Below are 20,708 nucleotides of genomic sequence, written 5' to 3' on the forward strand. Positions count from 1 at the left end.
TATTTTATTATCACATTTATTATTGATAAAAATAAATTTTAACACAAATGTATAAAAATGGTAAACGGATTTCAAACGGTTGATGATGATGAAAGTATTCAAGAGGGAAGGGTGTAAAAAAGTAAATATTTTAAGGGAGGGAAAAAAAAAAATGGCACGAGTTTCAACTTAAAAAAAAAAAAAAAAAAAAAAAAAACTCAAACAACCATAAAATAAAAATTGTAAAAACGTCATTTACTCAACTATCAACTGTCTATCAAAATTAATTGTTCATTTAAAACACATAGAGAAAAAAGGGGGGAGGGGAAGGAGGGCGTAAAAAGTGTTGAGTGTTTAAAACTAAAATTATTATTATTATTATTATTACGGATGGTAAAAGAAAAAGTATTCAATAATGAGAAAATGAATTGGTTTATATTGTTTGTTTGTTTGTTTTTAGGATTGTCAGATACAAGCAGCCACCATGATGGACATGGAGTAATTGATGGTCTTGATGATTATAATTATGATGATGAAAATGTTGAAGAAAATCATAAAGAAAATGGAACCGTTGGAAATTCTTTAAATGAAGGAGGTGGAGGGGGTAAATATAAATTTTATAAACTTTGATCCATTATAAAAATTGAAATAATTTTAATTGTTAAAAAGTTAAAAATTGTATGGGAAAAACAAAAAGAAATTGCAAACAATGATGGATTTCAAAAATTAAAAGTTTTATTGAATTAACTTTTATTATATATATTAATAAAAATAAATTTTTAATTATGAATATTTTGATAATATAAAGAAGAAGGAAAACAATTGGAAACTTTTCCAATTGTCATTTTGTTTATTGTTTTTTGAATTTGATTTCAAAATGGCGGAGGAGGATCTTTATATCTTTTTTTGTTTCAGGTTACTTAAAGATAACAAAAGGATTGGTAAATATAACAAAATTATCAGGAGAAGCTGTTAAACTTCGTTGTGAAGCTAGTGGTGAACCACCCCCTAATAAATTTGAATGGCTTAAATATGAAGCACCGGTGAGAGAAGAGAAAAATAGACTTATTGCAAGATCGTACAAAATAAAGGTAAAATTATTAAAAAATAGGTAAACGTCGTGAGTAAATGATATGAGAATAATTGTAATAAATGTTTTAGGGTAAAAACGATGGCAACAGCCTCGGTACGAGATTAAAAATTTCTACATTAGACGTTCACGATACGGGATATTATACGTGCCAAATATCAAACGGTGTAAAAACCGTTGAATCGACAGGAATATTAAAAGTGCAAATGAATACTTTCACGAGTCCGTTAGAAATATCACCATTTCCACATTTCTCCGACATATACGATGAGTAAGTTTAAATAATTGGTACTTACCTGAGTTTTATTTAAACAAATGCAATCAAATTTTTCGAACACAAAAAAATTTTAAACTTGAGATACATGTATCACTGAATTTTTATGATTAATTTCCGTTTCCACTTTGTCGCAAAAGTGCGAACCAATGACGAAAGATTAAGAGTACGTTCAGAAATATCATGACAATAATTTGAAAAATGGCCGAAAATTAATGTTGTTATTTCGTTGGGTGTGGTGAATTTTACTAATAATTTAAAAGAAAATGACAATAAAACTTATTATAATATTACTTATTTTATTTTTTGACAATTGTTTTACAATTTTGAATGAAACTTCCGATGAAACCGATGCTAATAATTCGTAAGTTTTCAATTGAAATTTTCCCGTATAAATTCAAACCACCACTACTTGTTGTTTTGAATTGTAAAGAGTCAAGTAATTACTTTTTACATTGAAAATCTTTTTCAAATTTTATTTATTTTTTTATTATTAAATTTTTTAATAACATAATTAAATGTTTTACGAATTACATGCGTAAACATCAGTTTTTTTTTTTTTTTTGGTTCGTTATTACTGTGATTACTTGTCAATTTTTTAAAAATTGATTGAATTACCTATTGTGTTGTATTATTTTTAAGTGTTTATATTACATCACGCATTCTATTGATTCAAATTCGTAATATATTAAAGTATTTTAGAATTTTTAACTGGAAAGGTTTAAAGTTTTTTTAGTGTTGTCATAAAATTCAATGTCAAGTTTAATTAAACATGTAAAACCAATATTTTATGCGATTTTGATCGTTTTCAGATCGCTTTCTGGCCTTGGATTATCAGGTGCAGGTTCGAGTGGGACATTTAATTTAGACCACATCAGTGGAAGCTCAGGTAGACATAATGCATCAGGTTCATTCGGTGACACACATTCATTTGGATTGGGTACAAATACATTTCCTCAAAATTATCCTCTTACTCCTCATGATCCTTTCGAAGAATCAGAATTACCAAAGGGTACATTTCATTTAGATGATTTTAATAAGAAACGTCTCTTTACCGATTCAGTGTCTTCCACCAATACAAAATCGGAGACTGGATCGAGATTGTTTAATTCATTTTTTTCCAACTTTAAAAATGATGTCGGTAAGTGATGGACATAGTTTTTTGCACTTATGTCGCCATGTGGTCTGTAGTTTCTCAATACTCAAACAACTGATTATTGTTTTTAGGTAAAGTTCCTGTGACAGAGCACAGCAATTTTGTTTGCCAACCGTATAAAGGTACTAGATGCCAAAAATATGTTGGTAATAAAACAGTTTACATTCCGTCAAATTTGACTCAAAAATTAATCGAAGAAAAAATAAACACTGCATTTACTGTAATAGAAAATTCCAGGTAATTTTCTTTTATTAAAACTGTTGTTTTAAATAAAGTATTCAATGACAATGTACATCATTTTCTTAATATATTAAATTCTCATTTTGTTAGAGATATTTCAAAAGGATGTGAAATGTATGCGGAACCTTCTCTTTGTTATTCTGCTTTTCCGATTTGCAATTCAAATCCGAAGAAGCCTCCTCATAAAATTTGTCGAGAAGATTGCGAGCTATTGGAAAATGTTTTGTGCAGATTAGAATATGCTCTTGCAAAATCTCACCCATTGATCGGTTTGCAATTATCCCTTCCGGAATGTGAAGAATTGCCTGAAATTCACAGCGAAGAAAGTAGAGGATGTTTAAAAATGGGAATTCAACAGCAAACTCAAGGTTTGTCAAGGGCTTTGTCTTGCATGCAAATTTCAAATGAATTTTGTTTATCGTTAACAAATTAAAAAGTTTCAATTGTATTTATTTAAAAGAACCCTACTGCTATTGGGGATCAGGCGGTGGGTATAGAGGGACTCAACACATAACTGCCACAGGGAGATTATGTATCGTGTGGTCTTCCCAACAAGAATTTCCCGTCACTGATTATCCCGAATTAGTAGGTCATAATTATTGTAGAAATCCTGGTAATTCGGAGGACAGACCTTGGTGTTTCACCGAATATGATGATCAATTGCACAGGGAATTATGCGATGTGCCACAATGTGGTAGGTTACCCAAAAATATTCAAAAAAAGACTTTAATATTTGAAATATTTTAAAATTAAAAAAACTTTTTTTTTAGTGTCTCACATGTGGTTTTACATTTTGGCTCCTTGCACGGGCCTTTTGATACTTTTTCTATTTTGGATGTTGTACTACTGTTGCAAAAGGCGAAAAAGAACTCGCGACGATTTTCATCAAAATCAAACGTTTTCCAACGCCAAGGTAAACCTTTTTTAAAATACATTTTAAGAAGAAGAAGAACGAATTTTTAATCAATTTAATTTTATTTTAGATCGTTAACGGTAAAAATTCTCCTGGAAAAATAAAATCAACGTTTAATAATAGAAATGGCGGAAACAATGGCAATTTGGAAATGAACGCTCTTTTACCCGATTATCATTCGAATAATAAAAACCAAAGGCAAAACATTGTTCGGACGCGTGAATACCAATTATCGAATGTTAAATTTTTAGAAGAACTCGGAGAAGGAGCTTTCGGTAATGACATAATAATAATAATAATAATAATAATAATGAAAAGGTGTGAAAGTAAATGATTTTAATTGGATATATATATTAAAAAAAATTTACAGGTAAAGTTTACAAGGGTGAAATTCACGTGAGCAAAACGGATCCCGTTTTACAAGTTGCCATAAAAACACTCAAAGAAAATGCTACGTTGAAAACTCAACAAGATTTCAGACGCGAAGTTGAACTCATGTCTGAATTACGTCATCCGAATATTGTTTGTCTTTTGGGAGTCGTGAAACGTCAACAACCCTACGCCATGTTGTTCGAATACATGACTCAGGTTTTATATTTGATTCCTTTTAAACGTGACGTCATGGTGCTGTTTAAAAAACAAAAACAATTAATTGTAATTATTATTTACGTGATAGGGTGATCTTCACGAGTATTTGATGGTACATTCTCCGAGATCGGCCGACGACAACGGGGGTCACATATTAGACCAACAAGAATTTCTACAAATCGCTTTACAAATAGCTGCCGGAATGGATTATCTGAGTTCTCATCATTACGTTCACAGGGATTTAGCCGCGAGAAATTGTCTCGTGGGAGATAATCTCACGGTTAAAATATCGGATTTCGGTTTGTCGAGAGATGTTTATTCTTCGGATTACTACAGGTTGTTACCTTTTACCATAACGGATTTTCCAATCGATGAGTTTTTATTAAAAAAAATGTTTTTGTCGGCAGAGTTCAAAGTAAATCCTTGTTACCCGTTCGGTGGATGCCTCCGGAATCCATATTGTATGGGAAATTTACTACGGAATCAGACGTTTGGAGCTACGGCGTCGTTTTGTGGGAGATTTACAGTTACGGTCTTCAGGTATTCATTCATTCAACGATTTGAATTTAAATGTTGGTAATCGATCCTGAAATAAAATAATCTCGACCTGCTTTCTTTTTTGTCAAATTTCAGCCATATTACGGCTACAACAATCAAGAAGTCATTGACATGATCAGATCGAGGCAGCTTTTACCATGTCCCGAAGACTGTCCTTCTAGAATATATTCTTTGATGGTAGAATGTTGGCACGAAGTTCCTTCGAGGAGGCCTCATTTCCCTGAGCTTCACGCCAGGTATTCATTAAAGACGAACCTTTGACGCGTTCGAATCGTTGGAATCGTTTGTGTGATTTATTTAATTTATTTTAGGTTGAACGCCTGGTGTTTGGATTCGGCAAGAGTTATAAATTATAGTCCAAACAGTCAAGGAATGTGGTCGACAATGGACGAAACTAGTTTTAGAGGTATGGCGAAGGGAGAGAGGGACGAAGGGAAGGAGGAGGGGGGGGAATTATAATTTAATAAAAACGTCTTTTTTTTTATTTTACAGGCACAACGTGTAGCAGCAATAGTAATACTAGTCACAAATCCAGCACAAATCCTTCGAACAAAACTCAATCGACTCAAGTTTCATCTCCTCCCGTTCGTAATCCGATAAATTCGGTGACTCCACGTCACAACGCTCTACCTCCACCGATTCGAACGTTCGGCGGTGGAAATCAAAATGGAAAACAAAACGTCGGAGGAACGGGACAAAAATATTGGCCGTTCGGATCGAACAGCCTACCGAAATCGTCGAATTCGAGTTGTTCGGGTCAATCGATAAATACAAATTGGTCGAATTTAAATCTTGCCGGAGAAGAACAAAATCACAGGAGTCAATTAGATAAAAATAATTTTGAATTCGGTAAAACCGTTATAGAACCAAAGAATCAAGTCGTTATTAGTTTGCCCAATCACAGGAGTAATAATAATAATAACGAATCGAAAATCAGTAATATTTAATCAAAAAAGAAAAAAAATTTTTTTTTTTATTTCTAGTCCGTTATAAAATAAGGAAAAAAAATTAATAATAATAATATTATTAAATGGAAGTCATATTGAATTGAAATGTGTCACGTGACGGTGAATAATTTAAAAATAAAACTTGAGAAAAAAAAGAAGGTGCCTACGTTAAAAAAATTTTTTTTTTTTTTTATAAATAAATGATCAAATGAAAAATAATTATAATAATAATAATAATGATGAGTTTTTGGGGATTTTAACGAATCCTGTGGGAATTTATGGTAATAAAAATCCGGGCGTCGGGGGAAAAAAAAATGGCGTCAATCATTTTTTATTTATTTGAAAAAAAAAAAAGAAAGAAAGAATTTATTTTATTTTTTTTATTAATTTTGATAAAATTTATTATCATTATTATTATTATCATTATTATCAATAATTTTTTTTTAATCGATTTTTATTATTATTATTATTGTTATTATTATTTAAAACACTTAAAAAGATCTCATGGAAGAAAGATGAAAAAATAAAAATTTATTATTTAATTACACCGACTGATTTATCGATTGATTTATTTATCGTTCGATCTCTCGATCGATTGATCGATTGATCGATTTATTGAATTTTTATATAAATTAAAATTCATTTTGTTTTGCTCATCATTTTTTTCTTTTTTTTTTTTTAAACGTATACATAATCAATTGTAAATAAAAAAAATTTGTGATGATGGTGGTATTGAAAAACCGTTATTAATATATATATTTAATGTACGGTTCTTATTGTTAACGGTAATAAATATGTTATTTATAATAATAATAATGATAATGATAATGATAATGATGATAATTGGAGGAAATTAATTTTAGAAAGGGGAAAGAAAACAATAATTTCAAAAGTAATAAATTTATCGAATGAATTTTGTTTTATAAAAAAAAACTATTCTGTTAGTTAGTTAGTTTTTTTGTATTTTTCTCTCTATCTGTACTTTAATAATGTTTTTTTTTAATGTTGTAATAAATATAATTTTTTTACATTTATATATAATAAAATTAATGAAAAAAAAAATAAAAATTTCTTTTTTTTTTGTAAGTTTATTTTTATGCGTGAGATGTAAAAGAATTTGTATTAATTGAAATTCTTTAATTTTTTAAACAGGTAAAGTTGATTACTGTGTAGTCATTGCAAAAAATTAATAATAATAATAATAATAATAATAATTTTTAATTAATATATTTTTGAAATTCTTTACAGGAAGCTGGAATTCAATCGTTACAAATTATTATGGGATTATAATACGCCTTCAAATTGTCAGTTAGGCAATTCACAGTTTTTGAATGTATTGAAAATAGCATAACCGGTGTTTGACTATCGGGTAAGTGCACTTTTATGTTTTTTTTTTTACTTTTTGTTGCTATTTATTAATTTAATTTTGGATTATGAATTTGATATAAATTATTAATTTATAATACTCAATCAAACAAAATATTATTTTATTATATAAATTAGCGTGAATTTTTCTTTTTTTTTAAAAAGTATATACACAAATAATTTTGACTGACATCTGTCGGAGTTTGTTACAAGTTATTGATGTTTACATCAACGCGCTCTATCGGATTAAAGTAATAACTATTCGCGTAGTGACGCCGTTTTTTTTTTTCTCTTTCGTCAAATGAATAAGAATAAATAACAAAATACGATGGGGTTAATTTTTTATTTAAAAAAAAAAAGAAACACCTTTTTTGTATTTCACCCTTTTTGATTTTTCAACACATTCGTGCCTCAAGCCGTCATATAACAGGGTGAATGGTTAAAAGGGTGGCGGCCATTTTGAACGATTTGCCAACCCTCTCTCTTGATTCATTAATGTCGTACGAACATACATGGTTGAAAAAAAAAAAAAAGAAAATTCGAATAAATTTTTTTTTTTTTTTTGTAATTTAACTTATATATTTATTTTAAATTTTAACTTTTATATTTAATTTCAAAAAAAAAAATTCTTTTCGATGCTAGAAATCCTCATATTTTACCAATATTTAAACAAATACATTTTTTATGGGGAAAAAAAAAACGTTAATAAAGGCATTCCATTTGATATGTTATTAATAATCAATTGAACGTTTCTAGAAATTTCTATTATTATTAAACGTTTTTTTCCATTTAATTTATTACTTAAGTGATTACTAATGCATTTACAAGAGAATTATTTATAAAATATCAATCCAAAAGTCCAAAAATCATATTTTTTAAAAGGCAAAACAGTACAACATTAAATAATTTCAAACCCCTGACAAAATTAATCCCATACATAATAATAATAATAATATTATTATTGTATTAATTGTGAAAAATCAATAACAATACAATTTTTGTTGTATTTCTCATTTATTTTTTTTTACTTTTTTGAATATTCTCCCAAAAAAACCCAGTTTTGAACAACAAAGCAACATTTTCTAACCTAACCACCTTTTGCAACATAATAATAATAGTCATTCTTTTTTTTTTTAAATGTAATTTGATATTTTAATTTTTTTTTAGTTTACCCATGTAAAAACTCATACCAAAACAGTAAAAAACTGTTTAAGAAGAAAAAGAGAATTTTTTGTTCCACAACAGGAATTTTTTTTTTTGTAATGCTTGTCCAACTTTTTCTTCAACATCCCTTAACACACACACACACACACACACACACAGAAATCATTATTATTTATCGATAGATATTTTTTTTATTATCAATAAACGTTAATTTTAATTTATAATTATAGAAAATATACATGTGATGTGAATAAGTTTAATTTTGAAAACGCCATCTTTAAAAATAAACCTGCAACAAACAAACAAATTTTAATCAATATTTAAAAACAAAGACGATTGTTTTAATTAAATAACAATAACAATAATATTAATTATTAATAGATATAATATTAATAAATTACTTTTTAATAAAATTTTATTAATTATAATTCATATTTTTAATTGCAATAGAGAAGCACAAACACATGAAACAAATTTTTTTATGAGGACATTTATAATTTTTTACTTTCATTTCCTTTAAAATATTATTCCTTAAGGTTTTTTTTTATTTTTATTTCACTCTTAAAATAGAAAGAAAATAAACATAAAATTTTTATTTTTAGAATAAAAACATTTTTATTGATATGTAATGGTTTATTATTATTATTTTTTATGTTTTAAATTAGGTATTTTTGTTAGAAGGATTACGGTTGTTGGTTGTTACGGTTGAAAAATCATCAAAGTCTTTAAAAAAGTATTATTATTATTATTATTATTATTATGAAGAAATAATTCAAGAACAAATATAAAAAAAAAAAAAAGAAGAAATGATGAGAAAAGTTTTACTGTATGTTACCTGCTTATGAAAATAGGTAAGAGAATTTAAATATTAATGGTAATAATAATCTATTAATAAATTATTAACTTTAGTTTTATGTAATATTCTTATGTAAATAATAAGAGATAAATAAATAATTTAATAATATCACAATCGTTCGCCATAATAAGAAAATTACAAATAAAATAATCGATAAAAATTAACAAAGGTAGACGAAGGATAAACAAAATGGCGGAGCATAAAATTTTTTTTTTTAAATTTAAAACTTAAATCACTTCTTAGAAGTAAATAAATAGTTTTGAAAATGTGTTTTCTTTTTTATTTTGCATTGAATTAACTAATTTCTAAGAATTAAAACTATTTCGGTCCGTTTTAAACCTTACGTTGCACATTTAAAAAAAAAAAAAAAAAAAAAAAACGGTAAAAAATAACATTTGAAAGAATTGGTTTATAATAAATTTACTTAATTTCCGGCAACGGTTTTTTTTTTTTTTTTACGTGCCTTTATAATAAATTTAAACAGTATTCAAGGTACAAATATTTTTTTTACCTGCTAGTAACATTGCCTAAAACAACCCTCCAAGTTTATTCAAGGTCAATGGTTCAAACTTTTTTCCCCATTATTTGATATACGACGCCATTTGATGCTTACACATGCATTTATCTATTAATTTTTTTTGAGTTTGTCAAAACGAATTCCTAAAAAAAAATTAACGAATTTCAAAATTCGGTTTTCCGTTTTAAAATAGATATTAATTACCTCACACAAATTAATTCTAATAAAAAATATGTAAACTTTTTATACGACGCCACACATTATTTAATTTAAAATTTTAATACTCAAATATATATATTTTCGCGAAAAAAGTAATCTCATAGATGAATAAAAACAAAACGAAGCGTTCGATTGTTAATTAACACTTCGATTATAAGTTTATTTAATCTATGACTTTTGTTTCTCTTTTTACTCGCATAACAATTTCACGCATTTAGTAATAAGGTTAAACGGTTTTTTTTTTATATTATAAAAGTTTTTCATTAATTCGGGAACGTTATTTAAAAAAAAAGAGAGATAATAGTTATGTTTACATATAATTACATCTCGAAAATATTTCGGGAATCATATTTCGCATACATTTCAAAAAAAAAAATTTAATTGTTGATTTTTTTTTTTAACCGTTGGCGGTTTTTTGTGTTTGTGCGTATGACGCGTGGAATCCATTTTAAAATTCTTAGAAAAAGTAGATAATTTTTTTTTTACTTTTAGAGATAATTGAAAAGATAATAATGAAGATAAGAACATAAAAAAAACCTTTGCAAAAATTAAAAATTCATAATAATAATAATAATAACAATAATAATAATAATAATGTCATTTCGATTGTTGCAAGTCATTTTTACATTTGTTCACAAGCAAAAAAAATTCACTATGGCGATATTCAGCAGGATTTATAATTTTACAAGTTTAATTACTTTTATCATTCTCAGCATTTTTTTTTTAATACCTAATTAATATTTTAAGTTGTTTTTTTAATGGTGATTTCATCAATATTAGGTGTTTAATAAGGGAAAAGATACTCATAATCAATGAGTGAGTAGCAATCAATTTATAAAATATTTTATAGAGTTTATTCAACGGTTGTTGAAAAAACATTAAAGTTAGGATAGAAAAAAATATTCGTTATTATGACAAAAAGAAAAAACATATTTTGTTATTATGCACCCCATTCTTTAGAATGATGCATGAAATATACAAAAAAAAAATTAAACCCAAACATACCTATTATTATTATACATAACCATACTACGTACGCATGCTAGATTTTATAATTATCTTTATTTATTCTTGTGAATGAAAAAAAAAAAAAAAAAGAAATAGAGGAAAAGAGAGGATTCTTCTCCCTTTTTTTTATATAACGTATCACCATCATCATCATTATCATCAAAATCATCCCTCTGTAAACATTTAAGTTCTTTTTATAAATATCTCAAGTCTTCTCTTGCCAGGCTAAGTCTTTTTTAGATATATCAACATAAACGTTCGAGAAAGCTTTTTTTTTTCATTTCAATTTTAAATAGTCAAAGTTTTCATTATTATTATTATTATTATTATTAATTAATTTTCCAACGGTTTACATTTAGTATTGTGTGTCATAAAAAGAAAAATTTAAAGAAGTGCAGATTTTTTTAATTTCAAATTTGAACTTCTTTTTGAAGGAAAAACGTTTAAAGGGTAAGTTGTAATCATTTAATTTTTTAATATATATGTAAAAAAAAAAATATTTTATTTATTAACAATTTATATTTTATTGTTAATTATTAATTAAGGGTAAGTAATTAATTAATTTTATCTGGGGGGGAGGGGGAAAAATTAAAATTTTAAGGTGAATTGTTGCTGTTTATCATCAACAAAATGTCCTCATCAAATGTAATTGAATAATTTTAAATTTTTTTTTATTTATTAAATTTTTTTTGTTGATAATGGTTTTATGGGATGGTATAATAATGATGATAAAATTAGATAATTATAACAAAAACAAAAATTTTAATTTTGTAAGGTAGAAAAAAAAAATAAAAATGGCGTTTATTTAAAATGAAAAAAATATGGAGTCATAAGAAATGAATGATGATCCTGTCGATCGAAAGTGGGGTAAAAAAATCTCACGGTTTCACCTATAATGGTGTGAGGTTTATATATAACCTTTAATAATAATAATAATAATAATTGTGTCTCTTTTTGGCGGCGAAAAAAAAAAAAAAAACTTTTTGTGTGTGTGTGTGTGTGAAACCATTTTCTTTTGGGAGGGTGAATGAAACTTTAGTAAAAAAATTCGTTATATATGTCTCTTACGTTTAAAATATTTCTATTATTTACATAGAATAATCTACGTGTTTCTAGAAGGTTTCCATTTATTTATTTAAACGTTCGAATGAATGAAAACGATTTTGTATTTATTTGTAATCAATCACACTTCAAAAATTTCAATTTTCTTCCATAATTCTGAGTCAATTTGATTTAAAGAAACAAAAAAAAAAAAAAAAACAAAAAAAAAAAATGTAAATAAAAAATGAAAACAATTGAAGAGAAAAAAAAAAAAAAAAAATTGTTAAATGTGTTATTTTCAGGAAAATAATAATAATATATTCATCAAGATGAAATAAAAGTAAAAAAAAAAAAAAAATTAAAAAAAAAAAAAAAAATATGTTTTCGACAGTTTCTACTTATTACAGCCAAAAAGTTTAGTGATTGATGATCAAATCTGGAAGACGATGATGACTTATTATCATTTTGTTGTACATCAAGGTTTCAATTTTTTTTTATCGTTTTGATAAAAAAAATTCTCAATAACAGGAAAAAAATATTTACAAAATGTAAAAAAACTTCGCTAAACAGTAAACATTCATTCTCAGTGACAATTAAAAAAAAAAAAAAAAAAAAAATTGTTTTGGGATACAGATAAGTCTTTAACACTTTTTAACAAAAAAAAAAAATTTTCTTTTCCCTTTTTCTATTATTTATTTATTTATATTTCGCGGGGGGGGGGAGAGAAATAGCTTTTTTATTAGGGATTCGTTTTCTTTATTTTAATAAATAATAAATAAATTCATTCAAAGGGGTTTTACACAGGGTTATTATTATAATATGTTAATTTTTTTTTTTTTTTTAAAAAAATATATTAATGGTCCTATTTGAACAGTGTTAATATGTTCTAAGATAAAAAAAAAAAAATTAACCAATGAAAAAAATAAGGGAATGAAAATTTGACCAATCGGGTTCGAATAGAAGTTCACAGAATGACCGTCGATTACTAGCGCTTGCGCATTGTTGGGACCGGCAAGTGACGCGGTTGATGGTAGCGGAAGTTTAGCGTTGTCATATCTCTGTTATTTTGTGAATATTTTTTGTTTTAAATAATTATCTTATATGAAATCGGTAGAGACTACGGAACTGACAATGAGTAAGTTGTATGTTGGGAATTTGTCTGCGGATGTGTCAGAATTCAGCCTGAGACAGCTGTTTTTGGACAACAACATATCATGTGGCGCTATTCTTGTTAAACGTGGTGGTTATGCTTTTGTTGATTGCCCAGACCAATCTTCGGCCGATCGTGCTATTGACAAGCTCAACGGTAAGCAGTTTTTCATATTATTTATTTAAATCCCACGTTTTAAGATGGCAGACGGTTGTTTTTTTTTTTTTTTTTTTTTAACAAGTGTTAATGAACTGTATTCATAAACAAAAGCGATGATAACCTTAGGCTTTGTGGAATGTTGCATGCCATCAATGTTCTACGCATAACAAAATGGCCGCCGTCTCCTCGTTCAAGGACGTGTTTTGCACCACGAAGTTGTTGCATTCATGACAATCGATTTTATTCATATACGAAGCATTCTTTTAAATTTTGTTTACCACTCGTTAATATTTTTTGTTTTTTTTATAATTAATTAATGCCATTTTTATTCAAGTTTTGGAAAAAGTAGTAAATTTTTTAAAATAGTTTCGGAAACAATAGGTTGCATTTGGGTTAAATTAAGTGAGTTTATTTAAAGTTTGTAAGAATTTATAAAAAGTGTAACCAGTTTAAACTCATTAGTTATTGCTCATATAAAACGTGATATAATTTAAGAAAAGGAAAGGTAATTATCCAAGCTAAAATATTTTGGATTAAAATACTCAAAGTCTCAAATGGAAAAAATATACATTTACAATCTATAGTATAATTCACCTGTAGCACAGTGTAATTTATTAGCATTTGAGACAAATTTTTTTTTTCTTTTCTTTTTCTTTTTTAAATTTGCATGAAAATTCCAAGGGTTTTTGTGTTGTTGTTGTTGTTGTAGTAGTAAACTCCAGGGATTATGCCAATTATAATATGATTTTGTGGGGTGTTTGTAAAACAGGTTTTAATTATATGGTAGTAATATTTTATTGGGGTGCCTGCCATAACATAAAATTCCTGTTTTTTTTTTTAAAACATGGAAATATTATTATTATTACTGAGCATTGTTATTATCCCAATGAAAATTTTTTTTTTTAAAAATGGTTTTCTTAAGGGTTTGTCCATTATGTACATAAAAATTCAAGTTTGGTTCGAGAGTAATTAATAAGAAATCGAAAACAAAAAAAAAAAAAATGATGGCATTGAATGAATAGTTCAAATGAGGAATGAAAGCATTCGGGGTGGTGATTATGCAGTCCTCACTGGTATTTAATAATAATAATAATCAATCAATCGATCAATAATGATTGAATGTAATTAATTCGTTTAACAATCTCTGTGTGTGTGAAATTATTAAGGTTTCAATAAAAAAATTTAATCAGAGATTTTTTTTGTACTAACAATTTTTAAAATATTTATATTAATTTCTGAGAGTTTAATTTTCAAAATCTACTCTTTTCCAAGTCAAACCAGTCATGTTTGTGTTTAGTTATCAATCTTGTGTTTATAAGAGACTAATTAACTTTTTTTTCTTTTATTTACAAAGTCTTTTATTTAATTGTTGTTGGTAGACGTTATTGTAAAACATTTCCCACCCCCCCCCCCATCGAACTCTGTGTAATTTTTACTTTATATATCAATGAGTTGGTTAAATATTGTTTAGCTTTATCACTTGTAAACATTAATTTTTGTTTTTTACAAATTTGTTGAATTCTCAGTCATAAAATTATTGAATTTTGTAAATTATTTGTCTTGGGGGGAAGGAGGGGGGAGGGGGAGGGGAGGAGTATCTTTTCCTACTCACAAAACTAAACATGATATGAAATTTTTTATTTTTTTCGTTTCTCAACATAATTAACGCGGGTATGTATGAAATCGCCATTTTGAAAACTTATCGTTTGTTTATTTCTTATATTAAATCTCATAGTAGTAGTTAGGTTATCGATTTTCAATTTAATTTGGAGTTGAGTTTTAAATTATGAGAATATGTGAAAAAATTTTCTTTCTTTTTGTTGTTGTTGTTGTTGTTGTTGTTGCAAATTGAAAATTTTTTAAGTTTGATACGTTGGTAACGTCTTTTTAAAATTACATGACATGAGTTGCTCTAAATTTTTTTTTTTTTTTTTTTTTTACATAAAACCGTTTAAAATGGTCGGTTCAAATGAAATATTTACCCCTAACCGAAATTTACGTTTTTTTTTTTTTTTTTTTTTTTTTTTTTCTAGACTTTTTGTTACAAGGGTTTTATTTCTTTTCATTTTCATTTTTTTTGTAAGTTGTTGTTGTTGTTTTTGTTGTTGTATGTTTTGTTATTTTGCTGAGCCCTCAAACCCAGTTTTTCTTAAAAAATTTAGGGTAAAATTGTTCAATGGCGGGGTGATGGCGAGGGGTTTTGCAAGCACCTCCTTAAAAACGTTTTGTTAATTTTTATCTTGCAAGCAAGTGTTGTTAACATTTTTCTTCTTTTTGTAAATCTTAAAAATTTGTAATACTGGTATATCCGTTTGGTCGTTTTTGAAAAAATCGATTAAAAAATACGTTAAACCTTTTGTTATTTTTATTTTCTAAAAGGAAATGTAGAGAGAGAGAGAGAGAGAAAGGGAGTGGGGAAAAACATTTTTCCAATGTTCAAAATATAAAAAGATTGATATTGTAAAAAAAACTGCAATTTTTATCTCTCCCCCCCCCCTCTCTCTCTCTCTCTTTTTTTTTGTTCCACGTTTGAAAAACAACAGCTTGTTTGAAAGGATCGGTCACTTGAGTGATTTTTTTTTTTTCTACTTGCTACTCTTCTAACGAATACGAATCCACCGTACGATGGGGGTGGTTGGTGGTTGAAAAGTGACAGGGATGCCGTGTTACCTTGGCAACTGGTTCACGATGGCACTCCTTGCTCCCTTGGAAGCTTGAAGCTTTTTCTCTCTCTTCGACTTTCTTTTTTCCCAACTTTGAAAAAATATCTGTATAAGTGCTGCGTTATTATTTACTTTAAAATTTAAATGGTTTAGAACTGATTTGGGTTAATGATTGAGATAGATTTTTATAATAATAATAATATTTCGTTTGTCACCCTGTGAGCCTTTTGACCATTGAAAAATTTAAATGTGATAAATATGAAGTTTGAAGCGTGCCATAAAACGACCCTCAAGAGACCAAGATGGTGAGATATTCATTCTGGAGATGTAAAAAAAAATTTTCATATAAATATGATGACCCTAAATTATTGCATTCATATTTTTGCATTCAAAGATGCGGTGACAATTTTTTTCTTCTTCTGTATATTGTCATTCCAGTTATTATTATTATTAATAATAATAATATTTAATTCATATTTTTTTGTAAAACCCTCACACGTCTTTTTATCGATTTCTTTCTTTTTTTTTTTTTTTTCTTTGAAAGAGAGAAACTGGATTGCAGCATGCGTTCCTCTGTCGCATGGTGGTTGTCTCGTGCTTCTTTTCTGATTCTCCCAAAAAGAAAGAATCATTGAATATTATTTTAAATATTCATATTTATTGCAAGGACTTTAAATAATAAATAGATGACATTAGGGATGAGTCCCTAAAAATTGTCGCAAAAGTTATTTCATTCATGATTCTTTATTTTGGAAAAAGAGAAATTATTATTATTATTATTATTAAATGGTATCAATAAATAAATATTTCCCGGTGATATATTATATTGTCTTTAGCAAATTTTTCGTGTTTGAAAAAAAAAAAAAAAAAAAAAAATGAATCGCAGGTGTATTTAAATTAAAGATATATATAAAAGGGGGGTGGTCGGTCGATCGACATTATTTGCCATCTTATATAAATATATGCAAATTATATTATTATAAAATGCAAAAGTGTGGCGGTGATCTATCTTTATATATATATATTCTTTTTGCAAAACCGTATTTTTTTATATTCGCTCGTGCCCGAAACATGTCTGGCACGGGTAAAATTGTATACATTTTTTTTTTTTTTTTTTTTTTTGTCGAGTGATGCTGTCGACGACAGGTTTCCATCGTCCCAGTACAGTTTATATATGTAAATGTAAATGTGCAAAAATGTACGTTCAACAAGTATGGACTGTGTAATAAATGGTCGTCGATTAATAATTTTTTCATCATTCAAGAATTTATAAAACCAACAACTTTATTATTATTATTATTATTTTTTTTTTTTTGTTTTTAGGGTATAACTTTCAAGGATCATCCATAGTTGTGGAACCATCTGTAGCTGGAGGTTCAAAGAAACGGTAAGAGAAATTAATTTGTAGAAAAAAAAAAATTTTTTTTTTGTCGATAGGGAAATGCTTACAAACGTACGAATTCAGTTGGGGGGAAAAAATTATTTAAATGGCGCGCATGCCTCCCCACGGTTTGCTTTTAAATGCTTGGGAATAAAATAGCTTATATAGTTTCGAACATGTAAAAAATGGCTTAGTTTTTTTAAATAAGTATAACTAAATTCTAACGAATGATCGTGTGATTGTTTTCTGACGTCATCGGTTGACGTTATTGATAAGTTATTGTGGTTAAAAGTAAACCTAACCTTTTTGTATCCTTATGTACCTTGTGATGATCCTTAGCTTGATGAAGTTAAACGTTAAGGGAGGGAGGGAGGGGGTGGGCAAATTAATAAAATTAATATCAGTGAGACTTGTCCAATCAGTAAAATTTCGATTTTAGTTTTATTATTATTATTTTATTTAAAATAGAGTTTTCCTAACATTCGTGTACGTAATCCTGTATGTGTTTCAGGGGTTCTGGTGGTGGGGATTCAGATTCGCCGACCGAACAACTGGGAAATGGCTGGAGGTAAGTGGAAAAAAGCTTTGCACGTGTTTTTATTTAATTTTTTCTCTCTCTCTCTCTCTCTCCAATAAAAACTTTGAATGGTTGCTCTGGATTGAAAACATTTAAAAAACGTCGAGTTGTATTTTTTCGCGCCGAAATTTAAACTCGTTGAGAAACCGTTTACGTTGCTAAAGCGTTATTTTAAATATTTTTTAAGGAAATTTAAATGTAACTGTAACCAAACCTGAGCTCGATTAAGACGATGCCATAAAAAAATAAAATAAAATACATAAGCGGCAAGAAGTAGACTTGAGGTCATTGGCTCATAGAGAATTTATGGAAAAATGATGTAATTTTATATCAAGGTTAGACAATTAATTAAACTCGATAAAATTGTTGTTATATTAGGGAAAAAAAAAAAAAAAAAAAATTCCAAAGATGTAATAGTGTAAAAAGTTTTCTCCTCGCTATAGTTTTTCTTTTTTCCCATTTGAAAATTTATTGAGCTTATGATAATTGCGTTGTATAAATACTCTCTGTCTCTCTCTCTCTCTCTAATAGAAACGCGCGTATCGTTTATTTTGCGTAGAAATTGAAAAAAAAAAAAAAATCCACGTGGAAAACAGGTTGTTTCAAAAAAACTTGTTGCATACCTTATTTTGGATGGGAAAAAAAAAAAAAAAAAAAAAATTTATAGTTTTTTTTTTTTTGGGGGTACTACGTTTGTTTTGTTGCCATTCAGGTACGCACGCGTCGTCCGCATTTCTTCATGCACTTCTCGGTCAAGTTTGTGAGGAAATTGAAGGAAAAAATTTGTTTTTTTTTTTTTTTTTTTTTTTTTTGTTAACGTTTCTCTTGCCACGTCGTTTAATTAATATCGATAAATGAGTCAAAATGTGAGAGATTATGGATGTGTTATGTAAAATTTCCTAAAATTGTTTTATGTTTATAATATTCGTTTAAATACCTTTAAATTGTGTTGCTGCGTCCATTTTTGAAATGAAAATTTAAAGACATGACTGCTTTTGGTTGGGGATGATGAAAATAAAAGTGGTTGAAAAGAGAGAGTTGCTGCATAGACTTGAGGGTAATTTTGATTTGTTGTATTCTTCCCCCCTTTTGCAACGTGCCCCCCCAAAGGAATAAAAAAAGAAAAGAAAAGAATGGAAAAAGGAAAAAAAAAAAAAAAAAAAAAATTCGCTTTTGTCATTATGGATGTATGGATGATAGGGGGGGGGAAGGGGGAGCAGGGAGAATCATCAAATGTGTAGACGAAATAGGGTGAATATTTAATAAGGGATTTATTCCTGTAGGAGGAGTTTAAGCCGAAATAAAGTCCAGCCCCTTGCAACCAAATAAATTTATTTTTTATTTTTTTTTTTTTTGGGAGATTTTTGTTATTGCATATTCCCGTAATACCAGTTTCTAGGTAATAAAATTCGTTGGTTTTTTTTTTTTTTTTTTTTTTTTTAATTATGTTGAAAGAATGTGTATTCATTGTGCACCTAAAAAAAACCGGACTTTTTAAAAAAGTTCGTTTTTTAGTTTTATTTTAACGGAAAAACTAACCTTTGTGTAACCTTTGGCTTTTTTTTTTTTTGTTAAATAAATTAGACTTGTTTGTAGAGTGAGTTGCTGTTGCTGTTGTTGTTGTTGTTGTTGTTTTGTCTCTCATTACATTTAAATTCGAGTAGTTTAAAATTTCTTGGATTAGGTACGCTTTGATTAAAATATTTTACTTGTGTGAAAGTGTGAGTCGTGAAAATTCGTGAGATTTTTCCATTGATTTTCCGAGTGGAAAATTTTTTTTTTATAGACTTGATTAATCTGTAAGTGATATTGGAATTAACTTGAGGTATTGAAAACAATTATTATTATTATTATTATTTTTTTTTTTTTGTTTTAAATTAATGGAGAATTGCATACTAGTAGTTACAATAGTTAAGGGTATAATAATTAAGGGATGTTAAATGTTGTTGAATTTTTGTGAATTTTAACGTGTGTGTGTATTTTATATTCCGCTTAACAAAGTGTGTGCGAGAGAGAGAGATAGAGAAAAAGAGGGGTCGAATCAAAGGTAATTGGGGGACACGATACAAGAGGAGAAATGCAATTGTTGTTGTTGTCGTCGTATTGTAGTATTGAAACTCGCCGCCAGAGTCATCTGTCTCATAACGAGTAAACCATTCATTTTTATTTCAGTTTTTAACCGTTGAAGGGCGCTCGCTCACGTGTGTCGTGATTCAAAATCGTGATCAAAAATCTCCATTTCCCCTCTTTTTTACATTATATATTAACTAGTAATATATTTTGTTCTCCCTCCATTTTTTTTTTTTTTTCTGTTTTTTGGCGCGCGTTTTTTTTTTTTTTTTTTTTTTTTTTTTTAAATACGTTTTTCGCCTGTCAAGTTTTAAAGAAAAGAAAAGGAAAGAAAAAAAAGAGAGAGAGAGAGAGAGAGAGAGAGAAGCGCGGATTCACTTTTCTTATTACGAGACCGTGTCGCGTCGTGCGTGAGTGTGTTTGTGCGTTTTTAAGTTCGTGAGTGAAGATATCGGTTAAAAATTTTTTTTTTTTTTTTTTTTTTTTAAATTTAATTTTTGTTTTTTCTTATTTGATCTTTCCTCTACTACATTGATGTTAATTGTCATTAATTGTCACGAATCAAGAACTGTGTCAAAGGTCAATTTTTTTTTGAAGTAATCGGTTTAAGAAAAAATACACATATACGGTTAGTTTTATTTGAATTATTCATTTGAAAATTAGTTTTTTTATTATTATTATTATTTAAATTTAAATTTAAATTTAAATTTGAAAATTTTTTAAAATTATTTTCGATGGTAAAGAAATCATTTATATAGAATTTATTAGAAATCGAGTATTTTAATTAAAATAA

At 27.5% G+C, this 20,708-nt stretch overlaps 1 protein-coding gene across 1 annotated transcript; it reads left to right on the forward strand.

Annotated features, from left to right (window-relative positions):
- Positions 1–402: 402 nt before the first annotated feature.
- Positions 403–6,030, forward strand: Phum_PHUM499580 (tyrosine-protein kinase transmembrane receptor ROR1 precursor, putative; the record flags this gene model as incomplete). The annotated part of the gene is made up of 15 exons (XM_002430754.1): positions 403–583; positions 895–1,070; positions 1,141–1,340; positions 2,596–2,736; positions 2,830–3,107; positions 3,200–3,433; positions 3,510–3,636; positions 3,776–3,927; positions 4,023–4,240; positions 4,329–4,576; positions 4,648–4,780; positions 4,874–5,034; positions 5,110–5,204; positions 5,291–5,704; positions 5,990–6,030. The coding sequence occupies 15 exons, from the start codon at positions 403–405 to the stop codon at positions 6,028–6,030; spliced, it is 2,799 nt and encodes a 932-aa protein (XP_002430799.1).
- Positions 6,031–20,708: the final 14,678 nt, after the last annotated feature.

The sequence above is a fragment of the Pediculus humanus genome, genomic scaffold (assembly GCF_000006295.1).
Source record: "Pediculus humanus corporis 1103172108266 genomic scaffold, whole genome shotgun sequence".
Classification (NCBI taxonomy): Eukaryota; Metazoa; Arthropoda; class Insecta; order Psocodea; family Pediculidae; genus Pediculus; species Pediculus humanus.